At 42.4% G+C, this 25,846-nt stretch overlaps 1 protein-coding gene across 4 annotated transcripts in view; it reads left to right on the forward strand.

Annotated features, from left to right (window-relative positions):
* The first annotated feature begins 3,439 nt into the window (after positions 1 to 3,439).
* Positions 3,440 to 25,846, forward strand: part of LOC107394409 (MTSS I-BAR domain containing 1) — a 69,709-nt gene continuing 47,302 nt past the window's right edge. For all 4 annotated transcript variants that reach the window (XM_015973331.3, XM_015973333.3, XM_015973332.3 and 1 more), the window contains exons 1-3: positions 3,440 to 3,813; positions 15,432 to 15,493; positions 22,494 to 22,567. In XM_015973331.3, the coding sequence (XP_015828817.3) occupies positions 3,742 to 3,813; positions 15,432 to 15,493; positions 22,494 to 22,567 (208 nt within the window). In that variant the 5' untranslated portion in view covers positions 3,440 to 3,741. The remainder of the gene's footprint in view (positions 3,814 to 15,431; positions 15,494 to 22,493; positions 22,568 to 25,846) is intronic.

Genomic DNA, 25,846 nt, shown 5'->3' on the forward strand with positions numbered 1-25,846 from the left:
GGGTTTTACCCATTGACATATGCCCTATTAATTATTTTACCGTATTTTACATTTAAATTTCATGGTTAAACAGTACATGCTACATGTTAAAATGATAGCTAGCTCTGTGGTCACGTGGGTCTGATTCTCATTAATTATACAGAATTTTAGGCTTTTAATACACTTAAACAGAAGAGTGAGAAAAAAATTCACCCCCCTCAGAGTTGTCATGAGTGTAAACTAGATCATTTAAACCAAAAACATGTTTTGGTACCAGGCTGTAAACCTGTTTATTTCTGCTGTGAAATTGGTATTTTTAACATGGGAGTCAATGAGGATTTGCTCGCTTCTGACACCAGCCCCTAGTGGATGAGGGTGGAACTGCAACTTTTGGTACTTCTGGGTTTGACTCAATTTTGGAGCTCCATTGTGGGGGCTTGGTTTGCCCTCAGCAACTCCACTCAGTGGAAAATGCCAGGGAAAAGGCTGCAGTCAGGCAAACCTCAGGATTTAGTCCAAATTGAAGAGTTCCCTCTTCTATTTGAACCTCAAGAACCCGTGTAGGTCTCTCTGACGTTTTCGTGATTTTTATTTTACCTTAAGCGTTTTTTTAAGTATTGTACTTCGCTACAGTTTCAATCGTGTCCGTTCTAGAGTAAAAAATATATTTATACTCCAGATAAATTAAAAATATTGCGCTTTGCAGCGCGAGCGTGTGTGTGCACTTTATAATGAGGAGGTTAAAGAGCAAGTCACCCCCAAATCACATTTTTTTTGCTGATAAACTATATAAAGGAGTGTCTAATCGTGCTGCAGACACGTGTCATCAATAATTTGGCAGTTCAGTGCATCTTGGTTAAAATTCAAATATTCTGCCTAAAACTGTCAGTGTTGCGCCATCGTCAGGGAAAAATTCTGCACTGTATTTGAATTTAAATCTGCCACCGCTACTGGCTAAGAGGTATGCTATGATGTTATCTGGTACATTATGATGTCACAATGCCATTGTGAGCCTGTGTTTGTGTGTGTGTGTATTTGTTAGCGGCTCCGCCCTCTCGGTCTGCCAAGCAACAACATTTGTTGCATTTTTCAAACATGAAGTGGGAGTGAAGTAAGTTTCTTGTAGGGGGTGACTTGCTCTTTAAACAGCTGCACTTTTACCGCAGTTGTTTAAAGGCATCAGTCCGGTTCCTCCGATGCACGCGCTGTTTACCCCCTCGCACCGGTGCGTTACTATTCGGCTTGGTTCGGGAGCCGGTTCCGTCTGTAAAATGCGATTCTCCAGCAGCACACCTGCAGCTTCTGAGTCAAAACACGGTTTTTGTTCAAATAATTTCTTTGTACTGGAGACAATTCGGTGGTTAAGGCATGTGCTCCATCCCTCAGAGGTTGCTCGTTGATGCCAAAGATCTGAAGATTTGGCCCATTTCTTCTTCTTTACAACAACAGATCCAGTTATTACAAAAGTAATCAAAACAAACTGATTTGTTGAACGAGAAGGGAAAAAATACAAATTAAATTCCAACTGAGTTCAATGTAGTTAAATTAGTAATTCAAATTATTCTAAAATGATGCATAAAAAATGTTTTTTTTAAAGAATGTGAAATAAATTTAGACATGACATCCAAGCAGGGTTTTGAGTCGTCTCTGAAGGTTGGAATTTTATGGTTTTGACACTTTCAGGTCTAAAGCCTAAAGACCCTTGTTGGTACAGTAAAGCCCATCTCTAACCTTGTCTCCAAATCTCCGGCTGTAACGGTTTGGCCCATCGTTGCCCCTCTGCCACTCTGATAGCTTATTATTAGGTCATTGTTCTCCTTTTTTAGGGAGGATAATGAAAGAGAACCCTGCTTATAGGCACAGACGTGTCACCATGTGTGTTTTGTTCCCTGTCATTAAGTGGTGGGTTTTGGGTTAAAATGAGAGCACTGCCAACTCCATCTGATCATCGATCTTTCTCCCAAAAGAAAAAACAACTCACCAGCTGGAGCTCTTCCTGCAGCCCTGAAATTCTCCAGTTCTGTTCAGTTTCTTGGAATTTGGCTTTTCTTTGTGCCCGCCTGAAATCTTTGAGCAAAAATTCAACATTAAGGACAAACTAAAGGAGGGAAAATTATAAAAAGCAGCTGACAGGAAAAGATTTTAATAAAAATAATAAATATAACGCTTGAGAACATTCGGACGAGTATTTGAGCCTCACCTCTGGCACGATGGTTGAAACCTGTTTACCACTGATTCGGGCTCTTTGGTTTAGGACATTTAATTTAATCTGTACTTGTTCCTGTTCTCATGTGTGTGTAGTCATCTTTAAAAAAATGTTTTTTTTTTGTTAAGATCAAACTTTTCATTGAAGCAGCTGTTTGTGCAGTTAACTTATTTATCACTTTTGCTCCCCTTTATGGATTTTTTTCATAAATTGTTGCAGAATCTCTCCTCACATCCTGTAGACCTATGGTCCATCTCACTGGCTTTTAACACTGACTGATAATTCTTATCCATTCTTGTCTTTAAGCAGTGTTGTGTTTTATTTATTTTACAATGTTTTTTTATGTTTTAATATATTACCCATGCTGTTTTTAATTATGTCGGTATGTTTTTATCTGTGTGTGAAGCACTTTGGTCGACAGTGTTGTGTATAGAGTGCTATACAAATAAAGGTGGATTGGATCCCTAACTAATCAATCACTAATGGATAGTCTTGAGAGCAGCCTATTTTAGTCCTTAACAGCTCTTCAGACAGAAAAAAGGAGTGAATCCAATGATTATTGCTAGAATATCAAGGAGAGTATTTCAATAATTTCACACATTTAATGAAAAATACATTCAGCCAGTTTTTCTTTCCTTAAAAATAAAGTAATCAATTAGCTGCAGTTCATTCGTATTTCCACTAGATGGCAACATCTACGTGACAAAAAAAGCACGTATCTGTTGTGCTGGTAGAAAAACTTTATCGTCAGTCTGTGGAGAAAATTTGGTGTCGCAGCAGAAATTTCATTCCCTATTGGAGCAAAAAGATTAAAAAAAGAGTGAACAAGAAAACTAAAGCATTGAAAATGCTGAAAATGTACACATTTCAAGAATTAAAAGGTATTAAATACAGTGTGATTAAAAAAAAGATCTTTACTTTTAACTTTCATCCAAAAGAACCACAAACTTTCTGATCAAATATTTAATTTAAAATAAAATAAAATGTAGTTGAAACATTATGGCAAACCAAAGCTTTATTGGTAACGAGACTTAAACCATTTTAATTCACTGTTCAAAGTTAAACATGAACGTGAAATTTATTTATTGTGTGAAACTTAATTATAGAATGCAATAAGGAGAGTGTGATTATGGCATTAGGCTTATTTATTTTATTTGTCATTCAAAGCTTTTTTTTAAGGTTTCACTAAGCTGCTGTGATTGGCTCAGAATGAGTCAAAAGACAACACCCAGATTCCCCCCCCCCCACCCCCCCCACCCCCACCCCCCAGACACCGGAGGCGCAGCTCGGTGTGAAGTTGCTGCTCTCCACCGGTCTCCCCTCCTCCTCCAGTGGACATGGGACCAACCGGCTCCGAGCGGACATCCACCGGCTCCTCTGCACCTTCCGTCCGTGTTTCGGGCTCCATCAGCCGGGGAAACCCCGCTGCGCGACGCTGAGCGCTCTGATTGGCACCGACCTTCACCTTTCCCGTGGCTGTGTTTGTTACGCGTTGCGTATGGACTTCAGGAGTTGCCAGTGAAGCGTGTTGGTAATTTCCGTTCACACAGCTGAAGATGGAGACGGTGATGGAGAGGGAGTGCAGCGCGCTGGGGGGGCTCTTCCAGACTGTCATTGGAGACATGAAGGTAAGAACAAAAACCTTCTGATATCTAATTACGATGAGCAGAACTTAATGACTGGATTGTCGAGATCCTGTTGCACAAAAACAAACCTCCCTGTTACTCTAATTTACAGGTGACATCATTAGTCTGGTAATTATCTAGGAGGGGGAGGGGGAGTGAAACGCTGCAGTGTTTTTGCAAGGCCATGGTCTTGCAAAAATTAAATAAATAAATGAAAAAGCGTTTCATTTTAACCCAGGTAACCAAACACTAGAGCAGCCTATCAGCGTGCTGCATGAGCCACCGTTGCTTTGACTCTGTATGGTTCATGTCTCATCAGATCAATAACACAGGACGAACAGCTGCAACAATCCGGCTTTCCAAAATATAGATTCATTTCATTGTTTTGTTCAAAGTTATGCTCACATTCACTCAAATAATAATTAAAACCTTAAAATTAAGCTACGTTGGATTTTTCATCCAGGAACAGGAAACTCATAAAGTACTAATTAGGAAGTGAGTTCATGAAAAAATAATCAGCAGCTATTTTAAAACTTTGACTATTTGTTTTAATTCTAAATCTTGCAGGTTTTAAAACGAGCAAGCTTGCTGTTTATCTGATAATGTCGAGCTGTTATAATAAAAACTAGCAAATAAAGTCATTTATATTATGATTCTGCAGGTTGCGACCAATTATTCCTCTCATCTGTCCATAAACCTTGTACAATACAAGGTATACAGAAATTGCTCGTTTGGATTACATCAGGGGTTTCTGTCTAGATTAGACTCTAATCTGCTCTTAATTTTTTATGATAAATGTTTTAAGAAAGTTAGAGAAAAATATAATAATCTTGAGACAATTTCTTTAAAAAGCAAAATGAGACAGAATTGATTATTATGTAGTGGTTTGGTCCTCGAGACCATGGTCTTCAGTCAGAAAAGGGTAGATTGTCTTCTTCAGGTCAGGTACGAAGTCCTGCTTCAAGTGGAGAAGTTTAAGTATCTCGGGGTCTTGTTCACCAGTTAGGGAATGATGGAGTATGAGATCGGTTGGAGGATTGGTGCTGCGTCTAAAGCGATGCAGGTGTTATACCGATCTGTCGTGGTGACGAGAAAGCTGGGCCGGAAGGCGAAGTTCCAAAAAACCTCACCAGGCAGGTGACCAGGAGGCATCCTAACTAGATGCCCGAGCCACCTCAACTGGCTCCTCTCGATGTGGAGGAGCAGCAAATCTGCTCTGAGCCCCTCCCGGATGACAGAGCTCCTCACCCTGTCTCTAAGGGAGAGTCCAGCCACTCTGCGGGGAAAACTAATTTTGGCTGCTTGTATCCAAAGCTACTACCCAAAGCTTGTGACCACAGGTGAGAGTAGGAAGGTAGATCAAACGCTAAATAAGGACTCGTCCGACAGGGAGGAGACCTAAAGGAAGACCCAGGACACGCTGGAGGGACTATGTCTATCAGCTGGCCAGGAAACGCAGTGGGATTCCCCTGGAGGAGCTGGCCCAGGTGGCTGGGGAGAGGGAAGTCTGGGCCTCCCCGCTTAGGTTGCTGCCCCTGCGACCCGACTCAGGATAAGCAGCTGAAAATGGATGGATGGATGGATTTGGTCCTCTAACAATCTAATAAAAGAACATCCCGGACAGATTCAGGTTCCCTCCTTTCATTCTGAGTTGGATGATCAACAATAAAAGACAACAAGTCAGTTTCCACGGTGACACAACCAGATGGGTGGTGTGGACTGGGACGTCTGCCACACCTGTTTCGTTTTATCTTTTCTGCATTTGGTTTAATTGTTCCATCAACCCTTTCGCCTTGTCTTGCTGTTTCCCTTCATGTTGATTTATCGCCCTCCTCTTTTCATTCTAAACTCCTCACATTTTCCTTTGGTTAGTGTTTTTTTTCCTCCTGTTTTCATTTGAATTCCCTCCCTCATATGTAGAATCGACTTCAGTCGCTCCAGCTGTCTTGAAACATGAAACATGCCTGTGATCTGGATCTTAACTCTGCCTAAATCAATAAAACGGCACGGTGTTGTGTTTGAACGTCACTGTGAAGGTACATGCCAGATGTTTCTGACTGCAGCCAGCAGTCAAAGGCTTTTCTGCCTCTAAAAGAGGCTTGTGATTAAAGTGAAAAGGTTTAAAAGCCTCATGAGCAGACTGAAGCTGAGCCAGGGTTTTGTTGGGTGGAGTGTTGAATTTAGTATTGAGTGAAGTTGTCCGTGTTATTTTTAATGCATTTTGAAGGATTGTACTCGTCATCACTCTAAAAACAAAAGGCAGTTGGCCCAGAAGTTCAGAACAGCTCAGGCGTTGAGGGGATCCGTGTTGGTGGCTTAAGGATCAGGCTTCTGCTTTTTGCAGATGATGTGGTCCTGTTGGTCTCATCAGATCGTGATCTTCATCTTTTGCTGAGGCTGGCAGCTACTTGTAACAAGGATAACTGGGTGTTCTTCCCATGCGCATTTTTCTTTCCAAAATGAGGAGCTGGCGGTTCTTTCCTGAAATTCAGAAACATAGGCCGTGTTCGAGATGAGCCAGTTCTGCGCAGATGAAATCACCGGTGATTGGCACGCAGTGCATGCCCGTTAGATTTGTGTCCGACTTGACCCCGGCATGCTCTGACGCCATGCCTATGTAAGCAACAATAACCTCGTGAGATCAAGGCGGCCGCAGATTTTGGAGCAAGGCGCTGCAGTTGCTCTCCACCGGCTGCAAACCCTAGGGCATAGCGGGAAACCCCTGGCTCTCACCTGATCTAAGATCTGATTGGTTCACATTTTGATCCAAACACCTGGTGGTAGAATGCAAAATGTTAGTTGTTCATATGTATTCTGTAAATCATGTTACGTTGATGATGACAGCTATATAGGCCATACAGAGGATTTGTGTTCTTTTGTCACACAAAAAATCTACAGCTGCTAACCTTTACTTATGATTACAGTCATATCTTCATGTGCACGTCTACAATATGTTATTCAGTTGCTAACAGGCACCAGAAATAAAATGAAAAATTTAACAAGTATGAACGCTAACGCATTATCTTCATCCATCATCACCCACGAGCTTCACGTAGGAAAATCTGTCCGACCTTAGTGCCGGCTTTTAGCCACTCCCCCTGCCGCGTCCTTCTGCTCTTGTCTTTTTTTCCAGGTGAGGCATTGCTCATTTGGAACAAGGCCATCTTTTGCTATACCTTTTAATATTTGAGCTGGAACCAGCCACAAGGGGGCGCTTACCTTGTTTTACCATCATCTCCTTGGTTCCATTTAGATTTAAAGTTTTATTTTTTGCTGATGGGGTAGAGAAGATGGTGTAATCATTGAATGGTAGTCTTCCTTTTTTAAACTAAAAGAGGTCACTAATCTGAATAGTTGAAGTATAATTTATGACGATAGAGTAGGGCTGGGCAATGAATTGAAAATGTATCCTTATCAAAATTTCTGACTCTTAAAGAGATAATTTCTCCCATATTAATACATTTTATAATTAAAGAAAAGATGTGTGTAGGTTGGCAACGTTCATGTTTCTTTAAGAAGTCGTACCAACTTGAGTCACGTAAAAATGTGACTAAACGTGATACACGTGACAGCCCCATCTAGTGGTCAACTTTTGTTTATGCGCATACCTGTAGTTACCGTCCATTTATTATTTATGTTGATTTTAGGCAACATCGCCCAGCCCTATGACAGAGTTATAAAACTAGTAGCAATAACTTAACAGCGTTAGCTGCGGCTTTGCTAACAAATAACTACCACTTCCGTTATTCAGCCTTTTTTTCATAAAGTTTTTCTGCCCGTAGTTTATTGTTGTGAGGCTGAGTTCATATGGTCTCATACGCATGGACTTCAATTAAATTCCTGGTGTACATGTCAGTGTTATTATCAGGTCTGGATGGTGCAAATGAAATAACTATTATTTTAATTATGAATTACTGATTAATTTCAAAGGAATTGCAGCTTGATGCTTGAGCCCCATTATAAAGCTGACTTTGCTGTTTTTTTACATTATTAACTCATTCACTGCCAATGACGACTAAAGTCGTCATTTGCATGTTTTTACTGTTTGAGCATCGGAACGAGCCCCCGCGCTGAGAGAACAAACATCTCACCCCTGAAGCCGATCTTCATCCGCATACGTCACAGATCACATGATCAGGAAGCAGACCATCCATGTGTTAGGACAGTGGTTCCCAAACTTATGTAGCCGCGCACCCCCTTCTATGTCCCGACCATGTCGACCCCCCCCCCCCCCCCCCAGCCCCCACATCGGGGCATGGCTCTATATATATATATATATATATATACATATATATATATATATATATATATATATATATATGTATATGTATGTATATATATATGTATATGTATGTATATATATATATATATGTCAGATGTCAAGCTAAACAGACAGGTTAAAAAAATTCCCCATCACTTTCATTTTTTAAATAGTAATTAATAAACATTCGATACCATTACAATTTCCTTTGATTTAATTTTAAATAAATATTTAGAGTGCCCAGGTAGCACATAAAGAATGCAATTTAACGGTTTTCTTAAAGTAGGAACGTTTAACCTGTGCGGCCAGAGCGCTCTCCTTCCTTCTGTTCTGCGTAAACCTGAACTGATCACCTACTTGTGCGTAATCAAATGTCTATAGGGGAAAAGATGGAAAAGCTATAGCCATGATGTTCGCTTTTACCTCAGACAGACTTATTGCTGTTTTATGGTGTGGCTGAATCTGCGATCCGCTGCCACGCGGACTGGAACAACAAATGCTGCAGTAACAGAAGTTGTGGTCAGGTTCATGAGGAGTCACTGGCTGGAGCGGACCCGACTCATCCCAGAAGCTAATATCTTAATTTGACCTTGAATGAAAAATAACCTCTTAAAAGTTTTTATCACGGTGGAGGCAGCGTTTATTTCTGCCTTCAGTCTGACAGCGGGCCGGAGTTAAAGCAGCGTGTGCGCTTATTGAATCTGTGTGTGTGTGTGTGTGTGTGCGCGCGCGGCACAGCCACTCAAGTCACCGCGTCTCGCGCTATTTAAACCAATGTTGTAAAATGACTTCTGCCCAGCCCAGATGTGCTCACTTGTGCACCCGTGAGCCGAGGTTCAGCCGGAACGCGTCTGACCTCTGACAGACGCACTCTGAACTTCAGATCTTCAGCGCGCTGTTAATAGCCTGAATGGGAATCATTTCTTGTTATTTAGTTTCATCCACAATGTTCTGTGTGTGAGGTTTACAATGTCAGAACACCTGCATGAGACAGGTGTTAATTACAATCTGCCAGAATGACTCACCACCTTCAGATTTCTCCAACATCGTTAAAAATGATCAAATACGGAACATATCGGCGTGCGCAGGCCAGAGTGCTGAAGCTCGGCGCATTGTTATTATGAAGCTAGGGCACACGTGGAGGACGCGCGCAAAAATATACTTGTTTTCAATTACATTTATTGTGCCCACTTACTTTTTCTTTGGCCCACCCACAAATGAGTTTCTACGCTAATGGTGACACATGACAGACTTCTCTGAGCTCCGCAGCCATTACACTTTTCACCTCGCGCACCCCCTAGCGGCAGCTCGTGCACCCCCAGGGGTGCGCGCACCACACTTTGGGAATCCCTGTAGATCGTTTTGGGCCGTTCCTGTAAAAAAAAGTGAGGCGCGAACCGGAAAAGCGTTGGCCGATCACAATTCGACAACGGATTATGAAAGAACGGATAACGCTCGGAACACGTGGCTTCTTCCTGATGCAAGAGGTGAGTCTCCTCTTTGTTTAGGTTGTTTTGGCATCAACATCATGCTAGCGCGCAACGTTCTGTGACTCTTAAAAGAAACAGTAAAAACGGGGAGAAACGCTGGCAGTGAAGGCCGTTAGTGATCAGGAAACGGCTGGCAGTGAATGAGTTAATATGGCTAATCTTAATCTTAATCTTTTTCTGCCTACAAATTTTACCTTGTTTAAAAAATGATGATTTTGTAGTCAGTTTGGTAATTAAGTCATTTGTGAGGAGAAAGGAGGGGAAACGTGTCTTCAGATTTGGCTTGGCAAAGAATCAGTGCTAACATCTAGTTTCGGTGTCAGTTTTGTGATTTCCTCCTCTAGTTGCTACAGTTGACACCTCGTGAAAACAAAAGTGAAATTTGTGACTTATTTTCTGAAAATGACACATTTCATGACGGCATCTGTAAAGAAGAATGCAGGTTTTTATCCTTGTGTTTTTAATGCATTTTCATTTTATTTGAAGAATGTCAATTTTTAAGAGTGTAATTCTTACAAACTCTTGTGGATTCCTGTAAGTGTAACTTGGTAAATTTACAATATTGGTAAAGGGAACCAAAAAATAGAAGTCTGTTGTGGCTATCATATATTTTAAAAAACATAATTAAAGATTACTACGTGAACAAGAATAAATGTGTTATTTGCCTTTCAGCATAAAACACGTTTTCTCCAATGTGTCTTTATTCATCTGGTCTTTTAAGCATAAAAGCAGTTTAACAAATGCCTGAATAAGCTGCAAGTCACTCAAAGTCTATTTTTTGAATTGCAATTAACAGAAATTCTTTGACCTATGCGTCTTGTTTTAGAGTGCTCTAAAATATATTTTTTCTCATTTGTTCTCAGTTTCTACAGGCTGGATGCACATCATGGCTGTGTGATGCGTTTGTCTTTTATGGTTTGGGTTTAAATTGTGTGTTTGGATCCATCAGAGAGCACTTAATCATCTGCACTCCACTGTGCTGGTTAAATGAAAGCTGACACGTCACTGTTGAGCTTTTTTAAGTGGATTTGAATGCCACGTTGGTCCCCAGAGGAGAAACGGAATTCTCTTTTACTCCGAGCCTCGTTTCTGTCTTTAAACCAGCCGTTTTCTCTCCATGTCTGTGATTGTATACGAGGCCACCGAAGAGGCAGAAAGATATGCATTGAAACCTAAATTTTGAGCCTAAATTGGCCAAAAAGATGCTAAATGCTAGTAAACATGATGGCTTTCTGAGTTTCGATAAATTAAAATTCTTCATATGTTTTATTGTCTGCATGTGTAAACATGTTTTCTTTCCTTTTTTTCCCCGTGTCCTGTCTGGCTGTGAAGCAAACAGAAATAATGTCTGAATGCTGGTGACAAGCCTTACAGATTTACTCTCAGGTGGAGCATCAAAGCGTCTGCTTTTAATGTCACGCCTGATACTTAAAACAACAAAAATAAACAATCATTGATGAACAAGAGCCTGCTTCTAGACCTGTAGAAAGAGAAAAACAAACAACAAAAAGGGACACACAACAATACAACAGGAGCAAGCTATCACTGCGTCAACTTGATGAAGAAATATAAAATCAACGTTGTTTTACTAAACAATCACACGATAATAAATCACAGTGCATTTAATGGCAACCACAGGCTTGTGTTGAACATGCCCAAGTATACATACTTATGAGAGCACCATGTGAGCACCTGTGTGTGTACCCGTGCTTGTTTATGTAAGGTTTCTCTATAGGAGCGTCCAACAGAGAGTGTGAGGGACCACAGATCTGCCCCCCAAAGATGTGTAGGAGATGGAGGGGGCTCCAAGTCCCAGAGATCCAGGAGCTGCCCCAGAGCACAGGGACCCCAGGGAGACTGCGACCAGAAAGGCCCCTTCCCCCCTCGAGAGGCACAGAGGATTGCCCCTGGGGGCCACAACCAGCAGCCGGCAGAGTCCCGGGAGATATCGGCGGCAAGCCCACAGGCCCGCCCGCAGCCTCCCACCCCCTAGCCGGCCGACCCTGGGACCCATCGACCCGGGACCCAGGGGCGACCACCCCCGCCGGGGACCCAGCAGAGCCCAGGGACCCAGATCCCACCAGGCAGCCACTGGGATTGATCAGGAAGACTCCAAAAATTTTAAACCCCCTAACCTGGGAGCCACGAATACTCAGGCAGACCAAGGCATCACACTCCACACCAAATGTGGCAGGGAGAGGGGAGACGAAGATCTATATCACCAAAAGAAGTCCCAGGAGAAGGGAGGAGTCAAGAGCCCCACCTGACATATACAGTCATACACAAACACAGTCACACACTCCCTCCCTCATGCTCACACATGCACATACAACCAAAGACTTACAAAAATGCACGCCGGACACCCACTCATGCTCCCCATACACACCCTATTCACTCTGGTCCCGGTACTGCTGCACAAAGGGTACAACTATTTCCAGTTCCCAGAGTTCGACCCTTTCTGCTGGGGTGCTGATGAGCAGGCTCCCCCTGCCTAACGCTGAGCAAAGCAACCCACCACCCCAGACCCCAACCAGACGGCCAGATCTCCCTCCTAGCCTCCAGCCCCAGGAAGCCTAGCAACAACAGAGGTGGCTAAGACCCCTAGTCTCCCTCCGCCTGCTCCAATATAGTGTTGTGTGATCATGAGGTGTATTCCATGGCTGTGGTGAGCGGGCAGTGCGGGCATCATCCGGCATATGCCAGCTGATGCCACCGCACCACCCCACTCACACCCTCAGCCATCAGTGTCTAAGTGCGGTTGGGGGGGGGGGGGGGGTTGCAGACTTTTTTGTGCCCTGATTTCTGTCTGCAAGGCATTCATTCCTTCTAGAGAACACTGCAAATGTGTTGCTTAAACGTGTAATCCACATCTTTAACACTGTAACAATCATTTGTGACAACTTTTAGAGCCTGCACACACGTTGTCAGATATCCAAGAAAATATTTTTTAACGATTTGGCCTGTCATCCATACAGAAGTGAAGATGAATGGTACCAATGATTCTTTCAAAAATTTCCACCGAAGTGAAGATTTGCGAAATCTCCATTGTCAGCATTTGCTTGTGGATGTAAATAACCTGGGTTTTAGATTTTTCAACATCACTGACCGCGACAAAATGCTGCCACATCACTGTGCAACCATGTATTTACAAACACTTGTTTGTTTTTACAAGCTCAAATACTGCTCTATGTAGAAGACTACAGGCCAAGGACGATGTTGGGGACCATTATTGCTCGACACCTACTTACTCCATGCCCAAGCGATGTTTTTATGCAAAGCTACAGAACATTTTGGGAACCACTGCAACCTACAGGCTTGGCATTCCTATGATCGTGCTTTACAATGCACAGTTTGTTTGTTTGTTTGTTTTTTTGCTGGATATAAGGTGGTGGGAACCAAAGTTTTTTCATGGATGGGCGGAGGGTGGATATTCGCTTTTACAAAAATCTGGCTACACGTCTGCGTGGCCTGAATGGGTTTCTCACATATTTGTGGAGGGATTTAGTTCCGGTCTTCTTCTCTCAGCTGAAATGAAGGGGTTCACCAGCATAAATGACCTATTTAAAGGTCAAAATTCAGAAACTCTACTTTTAGAATTATCTGGCAGAGAGCAGAATTCATTATTCTGTGGTTTTGTTAATTTTCTTGGAATGCATGATGTTGCTTTTGAGATCTTTTAGCCTACTTTATGTGTTCAGGTTCAACAACATGTTGGTAATCAGGCCTGCATGTGGCGGGATGAACCAGACTTGGTTTTCCAAACTAGCTCATTAATTACAGCTTATTTGTAATTGATTTAAAAATACAGTATTAATACATGCAAATGAATGATAACTTTCAACTAGAGTTAGGATGGTTTGGTTTGGTCCCCCCCCCCCCCCCCCAATAAATTAGGGTACCTTAATAAATCATTTAAAAGCTGCATTTTGCCTTTATTTACATTTGTTTTGCATGAATTTACTTTTCCTTTGTCTAATACTGAAATCACTTTGCTGCTATGAAACATTTAGGTGAGACGAAACAATTAAACACAGAAGGTAGCATTACATTTTCACCAAGTCTTTCATCATTTTGATGCATAAAGGAAACACAAAACATTTAATTTGTAAGAAATAAATTATTTGGATTTATTCAACTTGTGTGGCTGCTCAGAGCCAAACAGATTGGCGGATTCCTGTAGGACCAGCAGGTTGCTTCTTTTGCCTCTGGTTGTTGCCACGGTGACAATTTATGTCCTCAGTGACTGATGGATGCGGCGACCCTGCCCTTGCCTCAGAGTGTGTGTGTGTGTGTGTGTATCTGTATCAGAGTGTGTGTAAGAGAGGAGATAAGAGAGTGTGTAATGAGATGTGGCTAAATTTATAAATATAATATATATTCTGAGTAATGGAGCGGGTTTGATTAATGAGTTAAAAACAGCTGACAGAAGACATGTCAGTGCTGGGAAAAATGGAAAAATGTTGAGTTTGAAAGGAGGAGAAAATTATGTAAATGAAAAACATCGAAATGGAAAGTGAGACAAACAAGAAAAGGCAAATGCATGGCACAGAAGGTGAGAGAGAGAGAGAGAGTGTGTGTGTGTGTGTGTGTGTGTGTGTACGTTTGAATGAGGATGCTCACATGTGAGACTCCCACCCCCCTCCTCAAACATCCCTCTCTTGTCTGAATCCCCTTTGCTGCTGCAGCAGCGTTACCAAGGTAACGGTAGCCAGGCGGTGACGCTGGGCATCACAAGCAGGAGGCTGAACACACCCAGCTCAGCTGCTCTCGTTGGACGGAGAACTGCACTAATGATGACACCGAGAAAAGCAGCGATGGCCGTGGAGTGCAGTGGGAGAGACAAAGCTTCGTGTTTACGGAAACAAATATTTCCTGCATATTTAGATTTTTTACTTCTACTTTTTTCAGGGATGATGAAATGACGTTCTAAAAGTCAGTGTTTTGGCGTTTCAATTCTCTTTGTGTTCCAGTTTAAACAGTAGTCTTTATAAATCGGCACACTAACAAATAAAGTGTCTGACAACAGGTCGTTACACGACTCAAAAACATTTTATTGATACACATAAAAAAAGTGCTAAATTACTGGTGAGTAAAGTAATAAAAAAACTTCTGTTCCTCATCATTATATCTCATAAAATGGATCAGTGTATATTCCTTTTAGAATAAAGATGCCCCAGATCTTTTGCTGCAGTGAGAGAAGAAAACCCCACCCCACCCACCCCGATTGCATCAGGAGACTCCCGCTGGCATTGGAAGGGAACCCTAGTTCTTCTCTGTGTTTTCAGCATCGTAGTCACGGAGTCTCCCAACATACTTAGTTGCAGTGCATTGCAGCGATTGGTCCTTACGTTTGTCTCATATTAAACCCAGTCAGATGCTGTATTTGCATGCCTGCAGGTGCTTGTTAGTCCTCTGGATGGGTTGTGGTGGGCGGGGCAAAAGGATCGACCTCATTGACTTGTTGGTTTGCTGTGTAGTTGATAGCTGTGTAATCTGTGGTTTGAAATGTTGCATTTGGGCCACGATACCTGTATGTGGGCAGGATTTAAAAAGAGCTTAAGTTTGCAAACTAGTAGTAGGATGTCTGTTTACATTCCTTTTATTTTGGAACTCGATTGCCCGCTGTCAGGGCCGAGGCTCTCTTTAATAAGGTATTTGAAGCTTGACAGAATTATTCCTGCTATCCTGAAGAGTAAATGAAACTTAAAATGTATAAACATGTTTGCTCATTCCTATTAGACTTTTTTGCACATAAGGTAGTTTTGATTTGAGTTTAAAACAAAATTCAGTTACCACACCTCAATCTATGTAATGTGCTGATGGATGGAATGAATGGTAACTTATTTATATTTTGTTTTTTCTCTTTTCAGGGTGGTTACCCAGTCTGGGACGACTTCATCAGTAAGGCCACCAAACTACAGTCACAGCTAAGGTAACACTTACTTTCATGTATTACTGTGCATTTTACTGAGCGCAAATGTAGTTTTTTCGATAGTTTAGATTTTCAGCTCAGATTCCTTTGGGACAAAATGTTGATAGGGATATTTTTTAACTGTTGGGCTTCTCATCAAAAGGACTCCCTCAGTTTATTTAAACAAAAAAAAAAAAAATAAACAAAAATTTCTTGTGTTTTCTCAAATAAAATATCATCAAAAGTCATTAACAGAAGTTCAGTCATACTTAGGCTTTCCAGATCTGCAAGTCGATGGAAGTGTTTCCCCCGAACATTTTGGACGCACCCCAGAAGTGTAGTGTTGGGTGGCTCTGCCAAATTAACGCTTTGGGTATACAGGTGCTGGCCAGTAAATTAGAATATCATCAAAAGGTTGAAAATATTTCAGTAATTCCATTCAAAACGTGAAACTTGTACATTATATTCATGCAATGCACACAGACCAATGTATTTCCAATGTTCATTACATTTAAATTTGATATTCATAAGTGACAACTAATGAAAACTCCAAATTTGGTATCTCAAAAAATTAGAATATTCTGAAAAGGCTGAATATAGAAGACACCTGCTGCCACTCTAATCAGCTGATTTACTCAAAACACCTGCAAAGGCCTTTAAAAGGTCCCTCAGTCTTGTTTTGAAGGCACCACAATCATGGGGAAGACTTCTGACTTAACAGCTGTCCAAAAGACAATCATTGACACCTTGCACAAGGAGGGCAAGACACAAAAGGTGATTGCTAAAGAAGCTGGCTGTTCGCAGAGCTCTGTGTCCAAGCACATTAACAGACAGGCGAAGGGACGGAAAAAATGTGGTAGAAAAAAGTGTACAAGCTCTAGGGATAACCGCACCCTGCAGAGAATTGTGACGACAAACCCATTCAAAAATGTGGGGGAGATCCACAAAGAGTGGACTGCAGCTGGAGTCAGCGCTTCAAGAACCACCACGAGGAGACTCATGAAAGACATGGGATTCAGGTGTCGCATTCCGTGTGTCAAGCCACTCTTGAACAAGAAACAGCGCAAGAAGCGTCTCGCCTGGGCCAAGGACAAAAAGGACTGGACTGATGCTGAGTGGTCCAAAGTTATGTTTTCTGATGAAAGCAAGTTCTGCATTTCCTTTGGAAATCAAGGACCCAGAGTCTGGAGGAAGAGCGGAGAAGCACAGAATCCACGTTGCATGAGGTCCAGTGTAAAGTTTCCACCGTCAGTGATGGTGTGGGGTGCCATGTCATCTGCCGGTGTTGGCCCACTCTGTTTCCTGAGGTCCAGGGTCAATGCAGCCGTCTACCAGGAAGTTTTAGAGCACTTCATGCTTCCTGCTGCTGACCAACTTTATGGGGATGCAGACTTCACCTTTCAACAGGACTTGGCACCTGCACACAGTGCCAAAACCACCAGCACCTGGTTCAAGGACCATGGTATCCCTGTCCTTGATTGGCCAGCAAACTCGCCTGACCTTAACCCCATAGAAAATCTATGGGGTATTGTGAAGCGGAGGATGCAATACGCTAGACCCAACAATGCAGAGGAGCTGAAGACGACTATCAGAGCAACCTGGGCTCTCATAACACCTGAGCAGTGCCACAGACTGATCGAGTCCATGCCACGCCGCATTACTGCAGTTATTGAGGCAAAAGGAGCCCCGACTAAGTATTGAGTGCTATACATGCACATTCTTTTCATGTTCATTCTTTTCAGTTGGCCAACATTAGAGAAACAAACATTTTTTCATTGGCCTTTAGAATATTCTAATTTTCTGAGATACCAGATTTGATGTTTTCATTGGTTGTCACCTATAAATATCAAAATTAAATGTAATAAACATTGGAAATACATTGGTCTGTGTGCATTGCATGAATATAATGTACAAGTTTCACGTTTTGAATGGAATTACTGAAATATTTTCAACCTTTTGATGATATTCTAATTTACTGGCCAGCACCTGTATTTTTACGCACTACACTTCCAGAACCTGTCGAGCTCAACAGTTCAGATTGAGCCAGACAGGAAATCAATACAGGAGTGATGTAAAACACCTCCTGTCTGGGATCTATTCATAAAGTATCTCTTTATGCTGATGATTTGCCTTTATTTATTTTGAATCCTCTTGCTGGTATCTTCAAACTGTTGACTCTTCTTTGTACATTGGTCCGATCTGGTCTTTGTAGTGTCAACCCACCGCCGCATGGCCAGGCTTTGTTCACACAGTCTTCTCAGGAACATAGATGTCTCTGAGCATGTGGGCGGGGCAAAAGATGCATGGAAGAAACTGTGGTGTTCTCTTTAATTTGGTGAACAAGGGCAACTGTAAGCAGGGGGGCTGCCAGAGATTTTGGGCCCCATGAAAAAATATCAAGTTGGGCCCCCTGGGGGTCATCCATAGCTGGAGCTGGAGTTCCACCCTCCCAGATTCGAAGGGAGAAAAATATATAGTATATATACTTTATATTAGTGTTTCAGTTTTGCTTAATTATTTAGGTCTACATGCATTCTTACTTATTTACATATCATTTTCACCAGCTGTCTCTCATTAAACAGTGAATTTCCTTGAACAGAATTAGCAATATCACTGCTGGAAAAAGCAGGAAATGCACATGCTGAAAGGTGTTAATCTCCTTTTCCCTTTTACTCCCTTAAAATGTGTTTATTTATTCTAAAATTTTATTTGATGATAAAATTCAAATTTGGATATCTAATTAAATTTCCATGTTGTGTCAAAGCTTTACATAACTACATTTTCAGCTGTCTTTCCTCTTGAAATCAAGTATTTCTGTATGACTGACAAAAATTAAGGATTCACTGCTCACAAGGTGACTTCTTTATTAAGTCTCCATGGCTTCATCATAGACACAAAATGACTAAGCACACAGTTCAAACCGGAGTCAGTTAGGGCTACATAAAATTTTAAAGTTGGACAACTTTGCATGAATATGTATATAAGTCTCTAGTAACCAATTGTTCTCAACAACAAAACAGCTAAAAATTTATTCAGCCTTGATTGTACACAGCAAGATTTATTATTTACAGTGATATAATTAATAATGCTCCTGAGAGACATACTTGGTGACGGACTAAATAACAATGCTTCAACCTGCCCAGCATCCAAAACAATCTATACATTTTTACTGATTGTTTTTCCACATAATGATAATTATATATATCAATGTGTTTATCACCCAAAATAGCCGTTTTATATTCCTTTGTAGTAGTACTGATAGAGAAGAGAGCCTTAAGTGATTCCCACAGACCCCCTTAAATGAGGCTGCTAGCTAACATGCTGGGGGGGGGGGGGGGTGAATTAATTAGTCAAAATAAAGTAGGGACCTCTGAATAAATACACATTTCATAAAGACTAAAAGATTGTTTAATGTCTTAAATGAGAAAAAAAATACTGTAAAGTACTTGTGATTTTTAAACTTTATTTTTTATTCAACTTTGAAACTTTTTTGGGCCCCTGACAGCTGTGGGCCCTTAGAATCTTCCTAATCTTTCACCGCTTTACGGCGCCCCTGCCTGTGAGCAGTGTTGCTTTTGGAGACTCTCATATGAAGCACACAGCTTCCTCCTCTGTCTCTGAGAGTGCTGTGTGCTCCTCACAGCAGTCGGTCGTCACCCTCCTGTGGCTGGAGCGGGGGTTCAGAGCTGCAGTCAGAGAAGATGTTTACCTAACTGCATCCAGTCTGATTAGGAATCATGCATGTGAGAAGCTACTGCTGGCTGATTACCCATCAGAGGCTCCCACTACAGGTAGACGGGAACGTCAGCCGGCCGATCAGTCGGTCGTGGGTGTCTTGGTTCGGATTTGCACGAAGCTGATCGCTGGAGAGCGTGTCCAAAAAAACAAACAGCTGAGCACAGAAATTGCACAGATGTGAACACATTTAACCGACCAGGGCCGTGCCAGACGGGAAAGGCCTTACTAGAGGCATACATGCTCTTGTTTCTAGCAGCCGTTTCTCTAAGCATTGCCACTTTATATTATTATTTTATCGTGATTAGATTCTTACTTCCTAATTCTTCATTTTTTTTGTACCAAGTGCCGTAGCAATTTCCTAATGTTGTGATTCTCATACGTGTGGCAAAAAAACCCTTCTGATCTTCTGATTCTATGTGATTTATATGTTGGTGGTACATCTGCCTCCACTGAACAACCGAAGGTCAGGTTTCGTATTACAGCGGGGACACTTCAAGTCGAACTCTGGATGTTTTTCCGCTGTCCCCGCCTCAGACTCCTCTTGATGAGATCTTAGATTGTCGGACATCTACTAAGAAAGTTAGCTTTGCACCAGGCTCCGCTCACACCATGGGACCAGTTTGGCCGTTTTAAAATGAGGATGGGAGCTGGACCTGGGTGATTATTGCAGGAGGTGTGGCACAGGCTCGAATCCACATACATACATTCATCATCTTATTTCCTGTACATCTCTGGCTCTGCCCACACATCCCATCCTCATCCCCAACCCCACCACCTCACTTCAGAATCATTTATGGTCTTTTTTTTAAACCACGTAGAACATTTTTCCAAAGCAGACATGTTGGATCTTTATTAAGATATTCAAATGAACTAAAACCTCCGGTAATGAGGAGTAAATGCTGGACCTTCATCTGTAATTGTTTGATTCTGCTTGAAACAGTTTGTCATAAAATTTGTACTAAGTGGCTTAAAATAAAGCTATAATAAACAATTTAGTAGCATTTTATACTTTTCATATATAATTTTAAATTTATTATTTTGTAGTATTTTTGAAGTGATGAAAGTTGTGTGAAAAATAAAAACAAATTACTTCGTAACTTTCATCCAGCCGAGTCTTTTCAGGGCAATGGGCATTGCACCTGACCCTGACTAACTTTTGAATCAACGACTTTTTTGTCTGGTGGTTTTTTAGTGAGGGTGTTTATGGACGAAGTGGAAGAAAACGAAGGCTAACCTCTCCTTGAACTTTCTTCATCCAGGATTTCCCTCTTGCTAGGATCATTCAGCTACTTTTGTTCATCATAAGTAGTCTTTTGTCATTGGCCATATTATAATGCCAAAAATAAAAACAATTATTATTTTTTATTATGTTTCATAATCGAATTAAACTTTAAGGTGCAGGTTGTGTTTTTTTAAATAAAACACTCATTGTTACTTCTAATATGTCAGAGCTTTTGGGTCACACACACATTGGGCTCAGATCATTTCCTGGTGCAGGTGTTTAGAACCTGATTGTTCTGCTTCAGTAGGTGTTTAAATGTCAGGCTCACCCTCTGTTCTTTCGTCACAACCCTGAAATACACACACACACACACACACACACACACACACACACACACACACACACACACACACACCAAGTATTTGGGGATTTTTCATTGTGAAGACCATCCTAATGTCCTCCCAATTTGTCCTCATAATCGATTAAAGACATGCACTCACACACTCGTGCATACACACACACTTACTTGCATGGAACCAAACAACTGACGTCTGCATGCTACCCAAGCTGCAAAAGCCTGCAGTTAAACCCCACTTTGTCATGGAAAATCAACCCAACACACACATTTACCGTCACGACTTTCCACTATTAACCACCCAGCGACACCTGCCCTGCAGCGTAGCTATGTGCACACACATGCACACACACACATGCACAAGTTAATTAACCTTCTGTGGCTGGCAGAGATGAATGAATGACGGCAGCATAAAGTCATTATCAGGAAGATGGCTGTTTAACTCTGGATCAGAGGACTGCAGAGCATATCTTGTTCTTTTTCATTCTGGTTTCTTTTCAGCATTTTTAGCCAGCCCTCGTATGGAAACCTGAGAAGGTTACTTATGACGCTTCTTTGCTTCCTGATGACCACTTTTCATTATAAAGGGAATGTTCTGAGCTGTCCCAAAAAAACTAGTTTTCTTGTCCGGGGATTGGACCGCCAAGGCTCCCGCCTTGGTCTGCCACCCGATTCGCATTGCACCGGACCCTTCATGTTCCTCCTGCGGGTGGTGGGTCCACAGTTGGACGAGCCCATGTATCCGGTTCGGGCTGGGCCCGGCCGGGCCCCATGGGCGAAAGCCCGGCCACCAGGCGCTCGCTCACGGGCCCCAACCCCAGGCCTGGCTCCAGGGTGGAACCCCGGTAACCCTCCGGGCCGGGTACTCCGACTCTTCATTTTAACCGCCATGAAAGATCCTTCGAACCGTTCTTTGTCTCACCCTTCACCTAAGACCAATTTGTCATGGGAGACCCTACCAGGGGCACCAAGTGCCCCAGACAACATAGCTCCTAGGATCATTAGGGCACTCAAACTCCTCCACCACGATAAGGTGACGGTTCAAGGAGCTCTCGATTTACCGGTCGATCTACGTCCCAATCCTCACCTATGGTCATGAGCTTTGGGTAATGACCGAAAGAACGAGATCGCGGATGCAAGCGGCCGAAATGAGTTTCCTCCGTAGGGTGGCTGGGCTCAGCCTTAGAGATAGGGTGAGGAGCTCGGACATTCGGGAGGGACTCGGAGTAGAACCGCTGCTCCTCCGGATCGAAAGGAGCCAGTTGAGGTGGTTTGGGCATCTGGTCAGGATGCCTCCTGGACGCCTCCCCGGGGAGGTGTTTCGGGCATGTCCTGCCGGCAGAAGGCCCCCGGGTCGACCCAGGACACGTTGGAGAGGTTACATCTCCAATCTGGTCCGGGAACGCCTTGGGGTCCTGCCGGAGGAGCTGGTGGACAAGGCCGGGGAGAGGACGGCCTGGAGCTCCCTAGTTGGGATGCTGCCCCCGCGACCCGGACCCGGATAAGCGGAGGAAGACGAGAGACGAGACGAGACGAGATGTTCTGAGCTGGTTTACCTGTCTTGCAGAATGATGACATTTCACATTTGGCATTCAAAAATGTACTCACCCAATCAACATTATTAATACGTGCTATTGAACGTGTTTATATTTTCTACCAATACAGAAGTTGTGAATGAACTAATTCTGTGTCTGTTGTGTTTCCAGGACAACGGTGGTGGCAGTGGCAGCCTTCCTGGATGCCTTTCAGAAGGTGGCTGATCTGGCGACCAGCAGCAGAGGTTGGACAAAGACTAAAAATGTCTGCTTGCTTGTTGGTAACAGTTTTGATGCATCTTCCCTGACGAGACAATGGGAACAAACCATTCAGAGAGGCTAACGCAACAAAACGAGAGCCAGGTTTTAGTTTGATGAGATGGCACACATTTCTGTATTTGCATGAGATGCTCTCAGAGTAACTGGACAGAATGTCGACCTTTGGACAGGAATTAAAGCTGCTAGCACTGATCTGAATCCGGGCTGGGCTCACACGAGTCAAAGTGTTTCTTTAGAGTTTTGGAGCAGTTAGTCACTCGTTAATAAAACCTTTTAGTTTTGGTTGTAAAAGGTTGCTGCTGTCTACATGTGTCATGCGTTTTATCAATATATTTATCAATAACCCATTTCCTATAGTGAAGGGAGAAGGAGACAATGAGCAGACAACTCAAGCAGTTATAACTGTGGCATAATGCACGAGGCAAAACGTCCCGGACATCTGTTCACAGGGTTTATTTATAGAGAGGTGGGAGTAGTGGGAGTGTGTGTGTGTGTGTGTGTCCTTGTGTGTGTGTGTCTGAATAAGTGGCCTGCAGAGAGGCATAGAGAAATATATTTACATTCAGTTTGAGTCCATGATCAAGAATTAATAAACATAAATTTGTCCATAACAGCATGAAACTGTAAAGAATTATTCTAAATCATTAGGTGTTTGAGAGGAATAAGTCTGTACACTAAAACTAGCTCACTATTGGCAAAAGCACGTGACTATTGTAATTTTTATCCAAATGCAACCGGCTACAGCCTAATTATCAGCTGTGTTAACTAGGGATGCACCGATCAGGTTTTTTGCTGCCGATCACCGATACCGATCACGTGGATTGGCCAGAAATTTTCTACAACATTATAATGAGTGCTACAAACTACATAATCTGGGAATAAAGGAAATGTAACCTAATCTAAAATGGTCTGTATTAGGGTTGTCACGGTGTGAAAATTTAACCTCACGGTTATTGTGACCAAAATTACCACGGTTTTCGGTATTATCGCGGTATTTTTTTTAAATGTGCTACATTTTCACACGAATAAACCCTGTATGTCAGGAAATATTGTCCTCAGTTTGTCTAAATTTAGCCTAAAATGAGTTATTTTGTAATTATGTTGTTTATTTGTTTACAATTTTTCCCTTTAGTCTTTAAAATACCAATATTTGCCCATAACTTCTTATTTTATGTCTGTTTGATGTCATCATTTTAAAAATATTAGACCAGATGATACTCAGTACTCAAGTAGCCTTCTAATCAGATACTTTTTTACCCTTACTTGAGTAATAAACCCTATATCAGGAAAATATTGTCCTCGGTTTGTGTCCTTCCAGTGAGCTTTGCAGATGTGGGAAAATGTCATCAGGCAGTAATCGTTGTTAAATTCATAATTATTCTCGGAGAGAGACCAACTCTTCTCTGCCCCTGGGAGCCCCGTAATGCATAGCGTCATTTCAACGTGGCGGTGTCCGCGACACGGTTTATATGCAGGTAGCGGCGCTGCGGCTGCTTTATATAGCGACTCGTTGCATTCTCCCTCAACCCAAATCCTCGGATCACGCATTTTAGCTAAAACGCTAACGTTAGCTTGCCTTGCGTTGACTGTAGAGTTGTGGGTGATGGTCACGCAGATGTGTTATGAGATATGAAGCGTTGCTGCCTTTCACAGACACTTTTTCTGCATGTGCTGCAAACAGGATAGCCGTCTTCTATAAACCGTCCCTCGGCATTTTTCAAATGTCCAAAAGATGCCCGTACTTCTGACTTTGTCTTCTTTGAGGGATAAAAAATGTCCTGAGCACTGCCGTCTCCTCCTTTGGCCATTATTTCAGCTTTAGCTTCAAGAAAGTTTTGGTTGTAAACAACAAAGTGCGCATGTGCCGCCGGCAACTTCAGCAGATGATACGGTGGCTGGTAAAGGTCACCGCGCCTACACCGCAGCCACGGTAAACCCACCGAGATAATATAGTTTTTTTTAAAAACAAGACGGTTATTATTATTGTCAACTTTTTTACCGGGGTTTACCGCTACACCAGTTGCCGTGACAACCCTACCTGATTGGTCTGCTTTGATCTAATTTGAAAACTCCGATCAAAACCGATAGGGGCGCTATCGGCCGATTGGGATCAAATGCCGATCCATCGGTGCATCCCTAGTGTTAACTAATAATCAATAATTTATGAGGTCTGTCTTATTGTAAGGTGGAACCAAAAATGAGTAAAAGGAAATTTGAGCAGTTCCTAAACGCTCCCACAGCGCATGGAAGCTGAAAAAACTGCTTAGATAAAAGGTTTTGTCCAGCAATAACGAAAAGAGGACCTGAGAGAGCGTTCGAGCTCTGAGGTTGGAGGCGAGCCAGATGTCTGCTAAAAGAGCCTCAAAGACGAGCAGAAGAAAACCTGCTTCCTGCACATACAGCACCAGGCGTGGAGAAAAAAGCTTAAAGAGAAGTCAATTAACAGTTTCTGCTGACCTGCATTTACACGTACATGCACACACACACCCACGGAGCCTGTGTTTTAGTTTTCAGCTTGCATACGGCTAATGCACACTTGGCGTACTGTCAGCTTTCAGCACATAAACACGAATCGTTGAGGGCAAACTTGCACAAACGGCTTAAGGCAGTGATGTTCCTTTTTGTAGGACTGAATAACAATTGAAGACTCTTCACCAAAGTATGTTAGTCGATGTGGTGCAGACATGTGGGATGAAAACACAAATACTCCATTATTTATCTACCGTAGTGTCGTTTGATCACCACAGGGTGTTTCTGTTAGCGTACAATCTGCGCTCTTGCATTAAATAACACTAAAATGATACTAAATCCTGATCTTTATTTGGATTTTTCAAAGGTTAAATGAGCCCCAAGTGTCACTGGAGCATAATATTCATTGAAAGTGCCCTGATAGGGAATTACGCCATTATTGTGTCATTATCTGCCGCTCCAATGAGGTCAGAGAGCGAGCAGGCTAAGAAAAGTAGCTCAGCCAATAAAATCTAAATTATGGGAATAGAAAAACCAACGCAGCCCGAGATGACCTTTGTTCTGTGTGTCTGTTGTTCAGTCGCACAAACAATGAAATATGTTGGTGTTTGCAGCTGCTGTGAAGCAGTTCTCGCATCCAGCACATTGATCTGTACTTTTCTGCTATTGATCAATAATCTGCCACAGCTTTCCTTCCTATCACTAAACTGTGACCAGTCGATATTAGATGCTTCCGGGATTGATTAGAGGAGGCAGAAGGCTTCGATGAGCAGCCC

This window comes from Nothobranchius furzeri, chromosome 19 (assembly GCF_043380555.1).
Source record: "Nothobranchius furzeri strain GRZ-AD chromosome 19, NfurGRZ-RIMD1, whole genome shotgun sequence".
Classification (NCBI taxonomy): Eukaryota; Metazoa; Chordata; class Actinopteri; order Cyprinodontiformes; family Nothobranchiidae; genus Nothobranchius; species Nothobranchius furzeri.